The sequence below is a fragment of the Oculina patagonica genome, chromosome 2, assembly GCF_052425735.1.
Source record: "Oculina patagonica isolate OP01 chromosome 2, crgOcupat, whole genome shotgun sequence".
In the NCBI taxonomy this organism is placed as follows: Eukaryota; Metazoa; Cnidaria; class Anthozoa; order Scleractinia; family Oculinidae; genus Oculina; species Oculina patagonica.
Window position 1 is genome coordinate 14,379,227 of NC_135759.1, and position 17,496 is coordinate 14,396,722.

General features: G+C 39.0%; 2 protein-coding genes across 2 annotated transcripts; one reads left to right on the top strand and one right to left on the bottom strand.

The window, feature by feature from the left end:
• Window positions 1–3,914: 3,914 nt before the first annotated feature.
• LOC144642162 (uncharacterized) lies at window positions 3,915–8,827 on the bottom strand. The gene is made up of 2 exons (XM_078501151.1): window positions 8,242–8,827; window positions 3,915–7,216 (listed from the first exon to the last, which is right to left on the bottom strand). The coding sequence occupies exons 1-2, from the start codon at window positions 8,825–8,827 to the stop codon at window positions 5,547–5,549; spliced, it is 2,256 nt and encodes a 751-aa protein (XP_078357277.1). The 3' UTR covers window positions 3,915–5,546.
• Window positions 8,828–11,034: 2,207 nt separating this feature from the next.
• LOC144643096 (uncharacterized) lies at window positions 11,035–17,274 on the top strand. The gene is made up of 2 exons (XM_078502236.1): window positions 11,035–11,068; window positions 13,518–17,274. The coding sequence occupies exon 2, from the start codon at window positions 13,595–13,597 to the stop codon at window positions 14,609–14,611; it is 1,017 nt and encodes a 338-aa protein (XP_078358362.1). The 5' UTR covers window positions 11,035–11,068; window positions 13,518–13,594; the 3' UTR covers window positions 14,612–17,274.
• Window positions 17,275–17,496: the final 222 nt, after the last annotated feature.

Consider the following 17,496-nt stretch of genomic DNA (forward strand, 5'->3'; position numbering starts at 1 on the left):
GGATAAACCTTCTATTCATACTAACTTCTAGACTACGAGCAGTCCCTATTTTTTCGCAGAGTCCGTCGAGCTTGAAGCGAATTTTTTTTTTCGAAGAGTTCGTCGAGCTTATAGCGAAAAAAATTACGCGTGGGGGGAGGAGGCGGGGCAAGGCGAGAAGCGAAAAAAATAGGGACTACCCGCTAAGCCACAGTGTTTGAATTATGCGTTGCTCTCACAACGCAAAAATATGATTGGCTAACGCTTGGAAAGTTGACAGCAAGATGTCAATACGTTGTTAACACTTGCATGTCATATTGCGAAGCGATGGGAGCGGGAGCTTTTGAGCTCTCGAAATCGCCTCTTGAATCGTACTTTGTCGCTATAAAATTGCATCTCCGAAGAACATTTTTAATTCAGTGTATGAGCAGCAAGCCGCCAAAGTACGGAGCGAAAATAAGAGAGGAGAATTCAACCAAAAGTAGCTTTATTCCACAGAAATTCAAGGCTCGTAAACAAGACAACGGCTGTTTTACGCGAGCTTCGTAATTACAAGCCGGGAATAAACAAATTTAAACAAACAGAAGCGCTTTAAACACTTATATCAAGCTGCCTTTACATTAAGTAGCCCACAGAGGTGAATCAGTGTTAAAAAATAAACATTGCTGGAACTGTATAAATCGCCAGAGATAAAACTTTGCAGACGATTCATCAAAAAAGCTTTGAGTTTGATGCGTACTTGACAAACCCAACCAAGTGCAGCGGTGTCAATTGACAGTACGTCAAAATGCGGAAATATTATTGGACACGGCAAATTAGATTTGAAATCGAAGCCAAAAATCACTCGGCCGTGAAAGGTCAAACGCTGTGGCTTTGCGGGTAGTCCCTATTTTTTTTCGCTTCTCGCCTTGCCCCGCCTCCTCCCCCGCGCGTAATTTTTTCGCTATAAGCTCGACGAACTCTGCGAAAAAAATTTCGAAAAAAAATTTCGCTTCAAGCTCGACGGACTCTGCGAAAAAATAGGGACTGCTCGTAGTCTAACTAACTTCATGCAAAAAAGTCGATATCTCGAAGAGATCTTTGATTTTTTCCACGGCAGAGAACTAGCCCCGCTTTTCAACCGAGGCCCAATCAGGTTGAAACAGCTTTTACAGTGCAACCCCGATATAACGATATGCCAAGGGAGCAGTGAAATTATATCGTTATATCGAGGTATCGTTATATCGAGACTCCCGATAAAACGATATGACCGTAAAATAGCCGAAAATATCGTTATATCGGGGTAAAATAATGTACTTTTTTACTGTATATTATCTAATTAAACTTGTAATGAGAATCAAATAATTCACAAATGTAGCGTTTCAAGTACGCAGCAATGACACAGCAATGTCCTTCAACAATTTGCAAAGCATTAGACGTTTTCAAGGTTACACGACAAAGTCTGAGGTATGAATCGTAAAAGGGAAACAAAACTAAACATAAACATTTGAAGTTGCGACTGTAATCGTCTTTACTTATCACTCTTTGCGTGTTCATTGTTTTTCTTTTTTAAAAGACACTTGTTCATTAATTAAAAAATTCGGGCAACGAGCCTAGAGATGAATTACCTCAACAGAAAAAAAGATTGGAAATATACAGAGCTTTGTGGTTCAAAAGTCCAAATTTCTCATTCATTTGCTTTCGATTCCTCTCGCAAATTCTGTGTGACCCATAAGTTTGATTCAGTTGCAATCAGCTTAGTAGCTTGAGCGTTTGCGTGCAGTGGATCCAGCCGTGATGTTTTTTACTCAAATACTAAGTTCTCAGGGCTAGCTCAAAGCTTTCAACGAAATGTTTTAACCCATTCATTCCTGAATGTTTTACACGCTTTTGTATAATTTTCAAGTGGAGAAAAACAATATAAATTGGCTCCCCCAAAATACTTTAATTTTTGTTGAACTAGAGCGAATGAATAAGATATTTCCGAAGAAAGAGGATTCAGTGCATTGACACCACAAAATTAAATCAAGAACTATTGTTTTCTTTAAGCAAGTAGGCAAGGTTTGTACGCGACTATTTCAATGCAAGTTTTGCTGTCCATTTTATAATTCTCTTTATTCGGCTTTCAACCGATGCCATTTTTTTTTTGGGCAGTAAGGTCTCCGCCCCCCCAGGTCCGAAGGTGCCCGTACGCCTATGCCTGAATCGTCCAACGTAATAATAAAATCTCTTATTGCCTTGACAGCTTCAGTAGCGTGCACATACAGTGCAACCCCGATACGATGATATAACGATGTGTAATATCGTTATATCGGGGAAGATTTTACGCTCGGTGCGATCAATTCACATCGTTATATCGGGAATATCGTTATATCGAAGATCGTTATATCGGGGTTCTGTCCCATACAATTTACTGTAATTTTTGCCGGGACATAGCATTTTCATCGTTATATCGGGGATATCGTTATATCGAGGATCGTTATATCGGGGTTGCACTGTAGTTACTCAGTCCCGGCATTTTGCAGTTTTTAACTGAAACTGCTAACAGCCAAAACATCATGATTCGTAAGTTCGAACTAATTGTAAATATTTCATCTTTCGGTTGTTTCTGGGATTTACGAGGGACTGCATGTTTCAATCTACATCCAACTAATGACCAAAATTGTATTGAAACCTTTATGTACCAAAGACGCAAATTAAGAATATAGCCAACACAGCCTGTGCTGCCAAGTCATTTGTACGCCATACGTGCCTACTCTGCCGTGTGACACATAACGAGTCACATGATCATATTAACTGAAGATTTTACAGCCTGATTTTTAAATAAAGAATGTATCGCTTATTTTTGTGATGATTTGTGTCCTGAATCACTTTATATTATATTATGGGATATGGACAAAACTGCATCGAACTTGAACCGCAAGGGAGCTGGAGGGTTTCACTTTGTTGCAAATTGTGTTCCTCAAAACAATTCGTTGTAGTTCGATGTAAGTGTTTTTGCTCTCGAACGCCTACATTATACCTACACATTGTTGAAATTCGAGCGCCGTTCAGTTTTCGAATACTCACTGATAACGGAAGATTTTGAAATACATTTCAGAATAAATATTAACGCTAAAAAACATGACGTTTCGGCGACGACATGTCACCATTATCAAATGCAAATGCATTATCAAATGCAAATAGTTTCACACTTTCTTTTCTATAAATATCGTTCTGTACCTTGTAAAATCTGCATTTGATTATGGTGACATGTCGTCGCCGAAACGTCATGTTTTTTAGCGTTAATATTTATTCTGAATACTCACTGACAAATAATTCAAAAATACGTTGTTAAAATACCCGGTCTCTTACATAAGCCATATAGATCTGTGCGGCAGAAAAGGGTATGGATAGCTTTTAAGCCGTTTTCAGTCTGAAAGATGAAACAGGGAAAGGATTTTGACCTTTTGGGTCTGAGACAGGGTACCGTTTCTGCAAGAAAAAACTATTTTAATTTTTCATTATCATTCATCTCTTGAGAAGTGGGGTAATTGCACTTCGATTCCTAATTTAAATATTACATTTTAAAACATTGATTATTTAAACCAAAGCAGTTACAGGTTACGTACCTTGGTATGAAGTAGGGTATCAAATTTTGGGTCATCTAAAATACGAATTTATTTTGGAATCAGCTTCTCTTTATTAGCTCGCTGTCACCTTGTACTTCCTATTCCAAAATACGGACGTTCACCTATTTAGATGCTCCGATTTTTTTAGCAACTTCAATGCTATCATCGTCGATAATCAATTAATCCATCAATCGATCAATCAATCAATAAAATTTATTTACCCTCGTTATGTGCCGAGAAAATAAATAACAAATATATATACCGTATATATATACAGAACGAAAAGTGAATTCAGAAAGAAGAAGGAACTTTTTTGTATTTTATTTTTTATTATTAGTTTTCAAAAAATACATACAATGTTTTAGTTACGACACTATTACAAACACTACAAAAAAACAAAATAAAATTCAATATTTTAATTACCACGCTATAAACTACTTTACTAAACTATTTACAGACACTACAAATACTACAAATAAATATGTTTACACATAGAGTCCTCAGTTCATTTATCTGTTTTAAATGTTGTTTTACAACGCTATTATTTTTCGGCTAACGGTGCAGGATTGTATACTAATAATGAGCTGACAACTTGCTGTTTGATTTTAGCAAATCAATGTAATTTTTGAGTTTAATACTCGTATTGAAGGTCTACAAGGAGTACATATTAAAAGATGAGTAACAAGTAACTCACCCTCGCACTTCAGAATGCCAAACTTTAAATCTTTGTCAGAAAGTTGTTCAATTTTTATATCAAGATTTTTGAGCCATTTGATAACCTCAGCCCAGAAATTCTTTGATTAACGGCAAAACAAAAAAAAAGCTATAGGGGTTCTTCCTCTTCACCGCGAAGGGAACAGGCTTGAGATGGTACGACATTAATTTTGTACAAAAGCATATTTGTAACAAGACACCTATTTAGTAATTTATACTGAAATTCACGCAGTTTTGTATCAATGCAACGCGAAAAGGCAAGGCGTAGATCTCTTTCAATTCTTAGACATCGTTTATAAATCGAGCATTAAAATTCAGCTGAGCAGTTGGTGGGGTGACGATCCTATCTCCAAGCTCCTTATAGACAGGTTTAGAAACCACTGTTTTGATTAAAACATTTTGCCCGTTTAAAATTACCTTTATCTCATCATTCATGTAAAAAGTTTCATCACCCATATATTCAAACGTTTTTAATGATTCACGCCATTCTACTGGTAGAGCATCAGTTAGAGTAACAAGCCTAAAAACATCTAATGGCGAGACGAAGAAACTGGTGGAAGAACCAAACTGCCGGATTGTGACAGAAGATTCTTCTGCAGTTCTACTCACCCTATAGCTAGGGATTTTATGAGGTTAATTTAAACAACTATTTCAACCAATCACAGGCGCGTAAATGATCGGTTACTAGTTCGCGGAAAAAGCTGTCTTAAAATATCCTACTCGCGAATCTGAAAGCACAAGACCCATTACCAGAGATGTAGACTTCTAGGGTAAAACTATTTCTAACCACAGATATTGACCAGAAAAAAAAAACGAATTTGTGTAAACGGAACAAATTAAAATTGAGATGTTTCTAAGAATTTATTTGTACCAACCATATTACCAATGATAAAATGTTTAAAACTTCAAGAATTCTATATTTTGGCCCGAAGTTTGCTGAAAATGTGCTAACTTGAGGAAACGTTGTTTGAAGTTGCTCGTTTGCTAAAAAGTTGCACAAAATCCCAAAAGTTGGTAAAAAGTTGCCGAGCACAATCTAAATAGTCCTACTCGAATAGAGGATGTAAACTACTGTCTTTCTGAATTGAATTCACTTGATTTTCCCTGTTTACAGTTTTTTGGGATATTGTTTTTATTTTTGAAGAGTTAACACTTCATAAAACGTGCTCAAAATTTGAATGAAAAGCACACCACATTTTATGCCACCACAACGCAGTTGTGCTCGTTTTAGACATTGCTATGTACAAGGGAAATGTGGGTATCTCATATAGTTTTACTGATTCGTTTTGTACTCGGACCTTTCAGTGTGGTACTCCGTGCGCTTCCAACTGGTCTTTCTGAAGATGAAGCGTGTTGTGGACGATTGCCTGCTGGAACATAAACTGTGTTGATTTTAATTTTTGGGTCACACAATTTAGCTTTATCATAACAAACTGTTACTTGCTTCTCAGTGGATCTTTGAATCGAGCATCGTTGAAAGTGAATATAGCCAAGCAAACGATACTGTAATGCCAAATGTTGCTCATTGTTTTTCTCTGTGAGCTGTATCGCCGTATTTACATAATCCTCTGCCTTTTGTAGGAGGGGTAAGAGATCTCTACGCTGTCTAGTTCCGTTACCCACTCTAGATCCTTTACTCTCTTTGGATCCATTTTCTTTGGATCCATGATCTTTCTCTGTGTTTAAGATGTACAGGTTGAACTTGCACTCTGCATATTGGAAAGATACTGAGGCATCTGTGAGTGTCACCTCACCCATTGCCTCATAGAGCTTGTGGGCGTTCTGCAAGGCAGTCAACTGTGGTCGTCCACGATCATCTTCCTGTCTACAGAGGTCAGATGCTTTTGATGCAACGCACGAAACATCATCGAGAGTTGCACCTTCTTCCACCAGCTGCTCTACAAGTTTGACACCAGTTGATATGTCCTGTATATCGCTTTTACACCATTTGAATAGCTCTTCTTTGAGAGGAATACGTCGTTGTTTTCTTTCTTCAATAAATTTGTGATACTGACAGACATTTGGATCGCGTTTGTCATCTCCAAGCAACTCGATCAGTTTGATAACTAGAGTTTCAGACCACATGCTTGGATTTTCGTCAAGGAATCCTGTGATAAGCTTCACTGCTTCTGCTTCGTTTCCCTTTGCACAGAGATTATCAACTCTACTTCTTACTGAATGAACAATGTACTTCGGGTGTCCAGGAAGACGAACACGGAAGTATGATGTACTGAAGTCAAATCGAGGTGTGGGATTCTTGTTCTCCTTCATAGAACGAAAAATTGTACCTACACCAGTGTACCTTGCTTCAGCCAATTTCAGTGATTTTAGGAAGTCTGCTATCCTTCTGTTCCTGGATGGTACAGGTGGTACTTCCTTACTCTCTGAGAAGTCTTCTGGCTTCAGACTGGGATCTGGACCAGGATAGCTTATGATGTCAATGTAGTTTGGTTTGATGTGAATTTTAACTGGATCAGGGTCACAAATTTCATAACTTCTGTGATGGAAAGCATTCACGACTGCTTCACGAAGTGCTCTCTCGGGATAGGCAACAAATGCATGGCACACCTCTTTCTTTGGTTTTTCCAAGATTAAAGACAAACATGTCTCAATCTGCTGATCTATTGGACCAATCACTTTTTCTTCCTGTTCTGGGTCATTGTCATGGGTGAATATAGCAATTTCAGTGCTTGCCCCTTTAAAAAAATCATGTGGATGAGGATTGAAGAACAGAAGGGCCACATTTTTTGGTGCATAAACTGAAATCAAGTCCTTTCCGATTTTTTTGTCTGTGATTGGGTAAACTAAGTCCAATTTTTTATAGAGATCAATTGGCTCAACTTTTTGACGCACTAGATCACTGCCGATACCTTCCAAGTACTTCTGTACTAGGCTTATGTTGATGTCTTCTTCAGTCAGTTGGCGTCCAATTTCTGATGGTAAAATACAGCAAAATAATTGTCATTATTGCGTTACAGCATGTCCTAAATATTAAGAAGCTGAAAGAAAGAAATTAAATTAAAAACAAATGGTATTGAGAGGTTCTTCCGTAGGTCACCAAAACTGATAGGTTGTTATAACTCCATCTTTTAAACAGTTTCTCTTTTTTCTCTCCTTTTCTTCCTTCTCCTTCCTTCAGTCAGTCAGTCAGTCAGTCAGTCAGTCATTGTCAAGTCATAGAAACTGACGAAATTGTTTCATCGCGGATTCATTAATCTTTCGAGTTTGAAATTTACAAAACAGATCTTAACATAAGAAACGCATACAAAACATTCATATACAAACCATATACAGATCTTCTCATAGCTAGCGGAAAGCGCATACGAATTCAAACGTAGAACGAAGTATTCGAAACATTCGGCTGAATTCGCGTTAAACTCAACTGTCGCTAGAATGAAACACACAACCGAAATAATTCACTGGGCTAGCGCTTATATTATAAATAATTAAATTAATTTGTTTCAACCTTTGTCTCGCAAAATAAGTCCGTTCTAAACAAAGTTTTCAGAAAAGTTTATACATACAACACTAGTTAATAATTCAATATGGTGACAAGGAGTTCCTTTGAACTTGTTTAGAGAAAAGATACTGAAGATTCTAAAGTGCATTCATGTTAATTTTTGGGGAAATTCATTTTCACCCCTATCCAGTTTCTTTTTTTTTCGCTCCCCCATTTCCAACACTTTTCTGTACATTTTTAGATGACATTTTTAGCACATTTTCAACAATCTGAGTGCCCGCAAACAACATTACACTATAGAGATCTATTTTTCTGCGAATCGCAAGTATCACTTTTTTTTTACCATGGTGACAATTTAAAAAAATACTGCGGTAGTGTCGCTGTTATTTGGTACCAGCGGTTTTATGGCACTTTTTAGTTTTCGAAATCCGTTTCTGCTTCGAAGGCTCTAACAACAAGCCGAATTGATCGTAAATAATTTATTGTTCTCATTCTTACCGAAATCAATCGCCGATTTGTCATCAAATGGAACATTCTTGTGCCGAGATAGATGGTTTACTTGCAGTTGTTGTGCTATCTTAGTTTCTGCGGCTTCTCTAATGTAATATTTTAATTCTCCTCTATCGCATTCTCTGCATGTATGTGGTCTTTCATCTGAAGGTCTGACCCAGATCACAAGCACATTCTTTCTTTCTGCCTCCGGTGAGTGAACGACTTCAGGTTGGAGTATAGGAACGTACTGTGGCTTAATATTACCGCGACACGCTCCTGCAATCTCTTTCTGAATTTTCGCTATATCTCCTTGAACACCACACGGTGGAAGAATGATCTGGCGGTTATCTGGTGACTCCCAGTCTTCCTTCTCTTCTACTCCGATAATGATGTATCCTCCGTTAACATTGTAATAGTCGTTCGCGAAGGCGGTAATGGTGTGGATAATTTGCCAGTATGGGCCGCCCTTAATTTTTCTATCTTTGTGCCACGCTTTCTTGAACTCTACCCGTTGTGACTCGACTCCTTGCAGGTTGAGAAGATCTTCTACATCTATCATGAGACTTGACGGGTAAGATTTAGCATCAGCCATTTCTGTCTTTCTGTTGTACTAACACTTTAACTGTTATTTATACCTCCGATTATAATTTGTCGACCTACGCGCTGAATTAACGGGGGGCAGTCTGATTGGTTTTCTCGCGGGATTTATCAATACGGACCATTACCATGGAAACGGTCACCTTGTATGTTCAGTTGGTATTCGATTATCGACTTTATTTTGATCCAAAGCTGTCAAACTCAAACTTGTATCCAGAGTATAAACGTGCATTTTTATTCTGCTTTTAACAAATTTGCGATGCGTGTCGAAACTAAATTTGAAATAGATGATAAACTGAAAGCCAAAAAGGAATAGATGATTTAATACCAAACAGTGCGTCGAATAAGGATCAATGAAAGAGCGAAAATCTTACCTGCATCAAAGCTGGACCATCTTTTATCCAGATTTGTTTGATGCAATTCTTCGACCTGCACATCCAACGAATGAAACCAGCAATGTTGGGTTGCCGACCGCGGGAAGATGGTTTGCAAGGAAAACGTCACCGACTGCAATCAAGTAGCAGTTATACCAAAGAATGGCCAAGTCATGGACCGTGACGCGAAAGCGTGCAATCAGGAATGTAAAAGTAGTGGTAAAAGTTTCACTAGCATGCTCGTCTTCAGTTGAGACATGCGAGCAAAGAGGCCTGAGCGGGAAGTTCAACTTAAAGTGTTTACCAGGAGTGAAGAACTGCACGCAAAAGGCAGATCTCTTCTCTATCGCTTATATGGAATGCTATGTAGACAGATGTGAGCAAAGCTGCTTTCACAGCACATGCAACATGTACTGTTCATCGAGTGCGCGAGAATGCACACAGTCTGAAGACGGGTTTGGGTCTGCTGTGATCAATATGAACTGTGATGCTGATGTGTGTAGACAGGACTGTGGTGATAGTCGGTGTACCATGACCTGCTCGTCTAGTGTGAAAGAGTGCACTAAAACATGCAAAGGAACTTGTGTCATCAAGTGTGATGCTGAAGTCTGTAATGATGGTACAACTTCCACCCCAGCAAGACCACCTATACCTACTAATAGCATTTCAAATATTAGTGTTAACATTGTAACTATCTGCCTTGTGGTAATATCTTCTGTCACCAGTACTTGGTAAATGGAATCCAATGCAACACGTACGGGTCAAGCACAAGTCGTATTTATAGCGCAAAACATTTATACATGCTAGCAAATTCACAATATGTTTCCATTCGTAACGTTGTGAGGTAAAACTTACCATAACTGAAAACATAAGAACAGTTTGATTTATGAGCATATTTAACTAGACTACCAGCAGCTTCTTTTTTTCTTTTTTCTTTTTCTTTCCTAGTACATCGAGAGTGAAACGAAAACAAGTGCGACATTTTGCGCGCCTGTTTTTCCACTTGCGCGTTTTTCGCTTAACGCTTGACTTACTCGGAAAATAGAGGGACTGCTCTTTAAGTCTAATGTTAACTAATGATCATATTTATTTACTAAATCGAGGTCAAATGACACGTAAACCTGTTTTTCAATTTTCCGGCCGGACATAAATCAAGCTTGTAGAATACAAACATCTTACGTCTCGGCCATGAGCCAATGCCTTTTCTCAGTTCTCCCAAGAAAAGGTATGATTCAAGTATTATATTCGTGACGATTATCGTGGACCTATTATCTTTGGACCGACCAATGTTGTGCTCTTTGAACTTGTTTTCCAAGGCAGGAAACTAACAAAAGAAACAAATTAAATTTACAGCCTACACAGCCTGTGCTGCCAAGTGCTTTGTACGCCATACGTGCCTACGCTGTGTCACGCTGTCGCGTGACACAAGACTAGATTTGTAACTGTCGTGACGAATTCGTAAGAGGTCAGGTAGAGCTAGCTGTTTGTCACTTTAGAGTCACTTTCAACACTGTTGCATGTTCGCCGATTGAGCAAAATAATGCAATTGTAATACAAAAGATTTTTTTCCGCCCAATCAGGAGCCAGCATTCGTTCAGAGAGCTGTTTGAAACTTGCGGGCTCCTCGCTTTCACTCCAACTTTTCTTCGCAAATGGGTACCCCCCGGGTTTTCCCATGCAGTTTCGACTTTCCCTTGCCCCCATCAACTGCCCCTAGGCCTCCGAGGATGTATCGGCTGACGGCTGCCGCTGAATTAATTATTACAGCAAGTTGCAACATAACAAATGTACATCCCATCACGCAATTCGCGCGACAAGAATAATTACCGGGTCGTTTTCAAGGTTTATTCGAGCAGCGAAAGGTGAGACGAGCATTTTGCTTTTGTTTGTTTCTGGTTAATTTACAAAATAATAACAATTCCGTGTTGCATGTTTCTCATTCCGGCAAGTAGAATTACCCTGGGTGCCAGAGGGTTTTTTTCTTCTTTGCAGGAAAGACACTATTTGTGAGCGGCGAAGCCGCTTCGATCGTGGCTTCGCCACTCTAACAACGATCGCGGCTTCGCCGCAACCTCGTTCCCATTGGCTTCGCCGCTCTTTGTCGGCGCAAAAAAAAAACCCTCTGGCATCCAGGGTAGTAGAGCATTAACTCTAAAGTGATTTTAAGAGCAACGGTAATCTAATCCGGAGGTTCTGGTTCGAATTCCACCGAGGTCAAACAGGTCAAAGTTTTCTTTTTCTCGATCGTCTGGTCCCCGTCTGGTCCTTTCTAGGGTTATTTTGTTGCACTTAAATAACCTTAGAGTAAACTCTCTAAAAACAGCTTCTGGTATATCAGTGCTGCGTGTCACATCATTGCATCGGCCCAGACATTGTATGCGATCAACGTGACATCTTGCCGATTGCGTAACCCTAGTTCAGCCGTTTGAGACAATGTATGAGAAAGCTTCGAAAATTGCTCTTAATGGCTTACCTCTCGTCTTTCTTGCATTATCTTGACTTCTCTGTGTTCCTACGGTGGGTTTTGAGTTTTCACTTAATTTTGACAATTTTCTCATACATTAGGGACGGATCATTATTTTTTTGGAGGGGGAAAAATATTGAAAAAAGGTGTTTTCAGGGCCTAGAAAGACAAAATAAATTGTTTGTAAACACGATATGTACAACAAAACATGGGTGGAATTTAGGGGAAAATGTTTGCAGAGGTGCATAAACTAAAAAAAAGTTTGCTGAGGAAATTTTTTCATACCCTCCCCCCCTCAATGAAAATAATGGTCTGTCCCACAGGGAGCAGAGGAACCAAATTCGACCTTTGTAAATATTAAAATGTTCGATCTATTTCGCAGCGCTTCTCCCGCCCTCTTGCTGGTTATCTGATCATTTTGTTTACGCGACGGTTAAACCAGCGGGAATCCTTGGCGTAGCCGCAGGCTCAATGACCGTGGGCGCCACAAGATCGTTACACACTAAGAAAAGAGACTCTTTTTCTTCTCGGCACTTCGTGCCTCGCTCGGAAAGCTTCGTTTCCGTCCGTTGCCCTTCGGGCAACAAACGAACGGAAACCCACTGCGATTACGCAACAGACTATTGAATGAGTTTCCCGCTGGCTTAACCGTCGTGTAAACAAAAAGATCGTATGACAAGCGCTACGAAATAGATCGAACATTTTAATATTTCACAATGGTCGAATTTGACTCCTCTGCTCCCTGTGTCTGTCCCTTAGTTTACATTTGCCTCAAACGGCTGAACTAGAGTTACGCAATCGGCCACATTATGTCATGTTGATTACATACAATGTCTGGGCAGCCTGTGTTGCACCCTTCATATCTAATTCTGTTTTGATCTTTTGCATTGGTTATCTGTTAGACATCTAGAATGCGAGTGACAAATATAAAAGTGTAAGAGGCTGCACAAATCATCACAAAAATAAGTGACACATTCCTTATTTTAAATAGTTTTAATTTGAAAAAGCACCTTTGTTGTATGCAAGCCATAAAAATTCAGGGATTGCCCGTCCACAATTGACTTTATTGGTATCGATACTTTACATATATAGTATCGGCAAAACTGAATTGAACTTGAACCACGAGAGGGCTGGAGGAGGGAGACATTGGGGTTTGTGGTATTGGCCAATTTTTCATGCGGTATTTCAGTAATTTTAATCTTGAAAACCTGCGGGATGCAGTTTGTTAGCATTTATGTCGACCATAGTTGGTTTAAAAACTTCTCCTTTGCATTTTTCCCACCATTTTTAGCTGTTTCTGGTCGACCTAATTTAGGTCGCTGAAACCTAATTTTGTCAAACATTTTTTAACTACAAGTTGACTGTTTTTGCCCTCACATCAACAATTCTACCAGCTATGCAAGCTTTCTATAAAATTGTGGAATTTTCTGAATTTTTTTCGTGGTAAATTGCGATAATTTTTGTGGTGATTTTTTTTTGTGGTAATGCAGTGTTCGGGAGCCTCCACTGTCCCCCTCCTGGTGGGGTTTATGACAAATCTGTATTCTGTGAAAATTTGCTCAATTCCAATTCCCCCACATACAGTCAACTCTAGACTATCTAAAGTGGATTCCGACCAGCTCCAACTGTTTGCCTTAGAGAGGTGTCTGACTTATAGGGAGTTTAGTTACAGTAAAATAACTGAAAAATGGCAGGGACGGGTCCAACACCAGGTGTCTGTCTTAAAGGTGACCATCTTATAGAGGTGTCTGCTAAGAGAGAGTTGACTGTACATCTTTTTATTTTTATTCCCACTGGCAAAGTACAGTGTAGCTCATGCTAACACAGACATGTTTTTATCCCTTCAGCCACTGTCATCGTGCTATTAAAGGCAGACAGTACAATTCCCATCCCATCCTGTTCTAGTTCTGTTACTGGAGTGAGGATGGTATTACTTCTGTTGGCCGTCACTCTCATGACATGCACTGCTGCTGTAGACTGTGCTACCAACGTGACAAGTTGCACTTCTCTAATCGATGGTCAGTGTCAGCAAAATCTCACATCCTGTGCCCAGTCCCCTTGTTCCCTGTCATGTGGAAGGACATCATCCCAACGTTCTTGCATTCAAGACTGCATCACGTACCGGTTAAATCAAAGTAACGAATACCAATGCGGTGCACTGGAGTGCCAAGCCTCACAGCTCTGCTCTCAAGTGTGTTCTAGAATCGATTGCAAATCTTTGGCGTGCAATTATTCCAGGGACTGCCACCAAGAATGTCATTTTGCCAGCTGTGAGAGAATGGTCTGCCAGGAAAACGTTACCAGCTGCACTCAATTAGGATACAGGCTAGGGAATGCCCAAATCATGGACTGTAGTGCAAAATCATGCAATCAGGATTGTAATCAAGGTAGTGAAAATTTTTCCAGTGAACTAACTTGCTTTTCTGCAGCTGAAACTTGCAATCAAAGAGGTCAGAGTGGAAAGTACAACCTTAAATGTTTACCCGGGGTTAAGAACTGCACACAAAAGGGAGAGATGTTTTCTATAAATAACATGCAATGCGATGGAGACACGTGTCAACAAATCTGCTCATACAGCACATGTAACATGAGCTGCTCTGCGAGTGTTCAGGAATGTATGCAAGTTGAAGATTATTTGGCTAAGCAGGTTATTATGAACTGTGATGCAGATGTGTGTGTACAGAAGTGTGGACATGGCCGGTGCAACATGACGTGCTCTTCCACTGTGAAAGAATGCACTCAGTCATGTAAACAAGGAACTTGTTTCACCAGGTGTGATGCAGAAATCTGTCACAAAGATTTCGGAATTTCCACCACTACCAAATCACTTGCACCTACAAGTTTCAACCCCACTATTCGGTCTAACACCAGTTTGAAGTGCAGTTGTTTCTATATAACTCTCTTTCTCGTGCTAATCTCTCTTGTCATAAGTACACAATGAATGAAAATTCTGCATGTTCCAGGTCAAGGACAAGTCAAGCAAATACCAAAAACTCAGTAAAACATTTTTATTTACTTTTTTAATACTTTTTTGAGAAGCATATCTCCTAGATGCTTACTCCCTATAATGGACTAATTACAATGTATAGGGAGCTCTGCCCAAGTGGGAACTGTACCATTTTTAGGCTTGAAGGTATATAAAAGGGTAGGGACGTTCATACCGGGCCATGGGTATAAAAAAGGGATGTAGTATAGAGTAGGTATGTGAAAGGAATATCTTTTCCTGTGGAATGTCACTGAAAGGGTGACCTTTTCAGTATAAATGGTAAAGGTTTTGAACACTGGGCAGAGCTTCCCTGTATAACACTCCCTCCCACCCTGGAGCATATTTATAAATTGAAATGTACTGTATTGCTACAACAATTGTTTACCCCCAGAAAAAGATTAATTTATTTATTTTCAAAAATACAATGGACCAGCCCAATTGAAAAAAAAGACTACTGGACAATATAATTGCAACATTGAACAATATAATTTTCAGTCTCGTCTGAGAATTTTGTTAAGGTGGCTCGACCCAGTTTTTTTCGAGCGATACCTATCAACTTTGAAACCCTCATACTTAAAGGGATTAATGTCAATGACATATCCACTATATCACATGGATTACACATAGACTGAACTGCAATATGATATAAATTTTTGGGAGATCGGAATGAATATCACGCGACAATGACGTCACAGAGGTTTTTGCTCTGAATCGAATTTTAGCCCGTAACCGCATTTTCTCTCGAGATCCTCCACACTACGTATACCTTGGGTGTTTGCCTTCAGCTCTGCGGAGTTTCATCGAAATCTACAAGAGGAATTTTGAAATATCTTTGAATTTCTTTTTAGATGGTATAATTTATGCGTAAAATAAAGATAAGACTTCATATAAAGAAATTTGCTTCTTTTTTGATGTTTAATGAGAGGCTTTAGCCCTCATATGTCATAATGTGGTCTATATGTTGACGGCTCCTTTAGGAGCTTGGGCTACCTGTGTTGTCACGTGATATTCATTCCGATCTCCCAAAAATTTATATCATATTACAGATCAGTCTATGTGTAATCCATGTGATATAGTGGATATGTCATTGGCATTAATCCTTTTAAGTATGAGGGTTTCAAAGTTGATAGGTATTGCTAGAAAAAAACTGGGTCGAGCCACCTTAAGAAATGTAAGGCATTGTTTACACATAACTCGACTATTATCATGGTAAGAGATGCCAGTTTAAACTACGCATGCATTAGTCCAGTCTACCAGTTCACTAGTATCTGCACCCACACAGCAGCCACACACAAAGGCCAACCCAATAAAATGTTTCGTTTCCCATCGCCTGACCGACCGTTTTTTCAAAATGTAAAAAAAATTCTAAGTTTTTCAAAGGCTGCAGTTAAGGATTGTTCCAACATTCTCAGTGAGATTGACTGTAACAAAAGTTTTCGGGTTTGCATCTCCTGGCTTATTAAATGAACCCAGACCCCTTGAAGTGTTCATTCTTTTTCTTTTGCCGACTGACCAACCCACCATCACAAGAGATGGGACGACTGGAAACAAAACATTTTATTGGGATGGCCAAACTCAAACTATTATAAAAACTTGTAAGCAAATACCAGGAAAGACAAATGCAGAAGTATGACTTATCTTTTCAGTAAATGCCTTCATTTTAGGCTTTCAGCAGATATATAATGTCATAAACTTGAGACCAATTTTTAGGTCATCACTTTGTGAAAAAAAGTTTTATTGACAGCAACAATTTTGGCAGGAACTGCACATTGTCCATGTATTGCAGTGCTGTGTGGGTTGCACCACATTTAAACACTAACCATATGGCCAGGACAAATTAATACAGACATGAGATTCTGTGTTGGTATGGTATAATTACAAATGTGTATTCCTGAGAGACGGTGAACCAAGATCATCCGCCTTGTATGAAATTCCTACACTTGATTTTGCATGTACCAGGGCTCGAGACTAATGGTTGCCAACTAGCCAAAGGCTAGTAAAAATGCAGTTTTGGCTAGTAGGTTTTGGCATTCCACTAGCCAAAATGGCTAGTGAAAAAATCAGGCATTAGTGGCAAGAAACCCCATTTATTAAAATCGTCTTTCAGAGAATATAGCTAACAAGTAGACTGTTGACATAATAGAATGTGAAGCTTAAAACAAAATTCTAGTTGCCAAAAACGCATGTACATGTACATTTTTTTTAGTGAAGAACAAACTCGTCAAAGCCCAATTTTTTAAGGGAAAAAAACGTGAAGATTTAAGGAACATTTTACGGTTAAAGGTTTCAACATTATCGCACATTTTTTCACCCTCCCCCCCTCCCCCTTAAAAGGAGAACTATGCTTAAAAATTGTGGCTAGTAGAAAATCAGTTTTGGCTAGTGAAATCAAAGCTGTCACTAGCCACTTGGCTAGTTAGCAAAAAAGTTAGTCTCGAGCCCTGTGTACAATTTTCATATTCTTTTTTTAAATCTGTACAGAAATGCAAATAATTTGCCATTGTGCCAATTTACTTTCAAATTTGATTTCCCCTTTATCAAGTAGGATTGTTCTTGATTCCCCACCATGTATTATACCTGATTGAAGAAACATTGACCCGTTAAAAACGTAAACCATGGACGATGCGACTGAAATGTTCACTGGGAAGTTGGAAAATGTGAATGAATAAACATGATATGACAAATGGTTGCATCAATCATGCTCGTAAGGTAAAGAAGAAAATATCTTGATTATCAATAAATGAAATATTACTAAGCTTACCAAGGCTGTCTACCTAGAATGCTACATGTATTTGGTCTTATCGTTCACGGTTTAAGCTTTTAACAGGGTCAATGGTTCT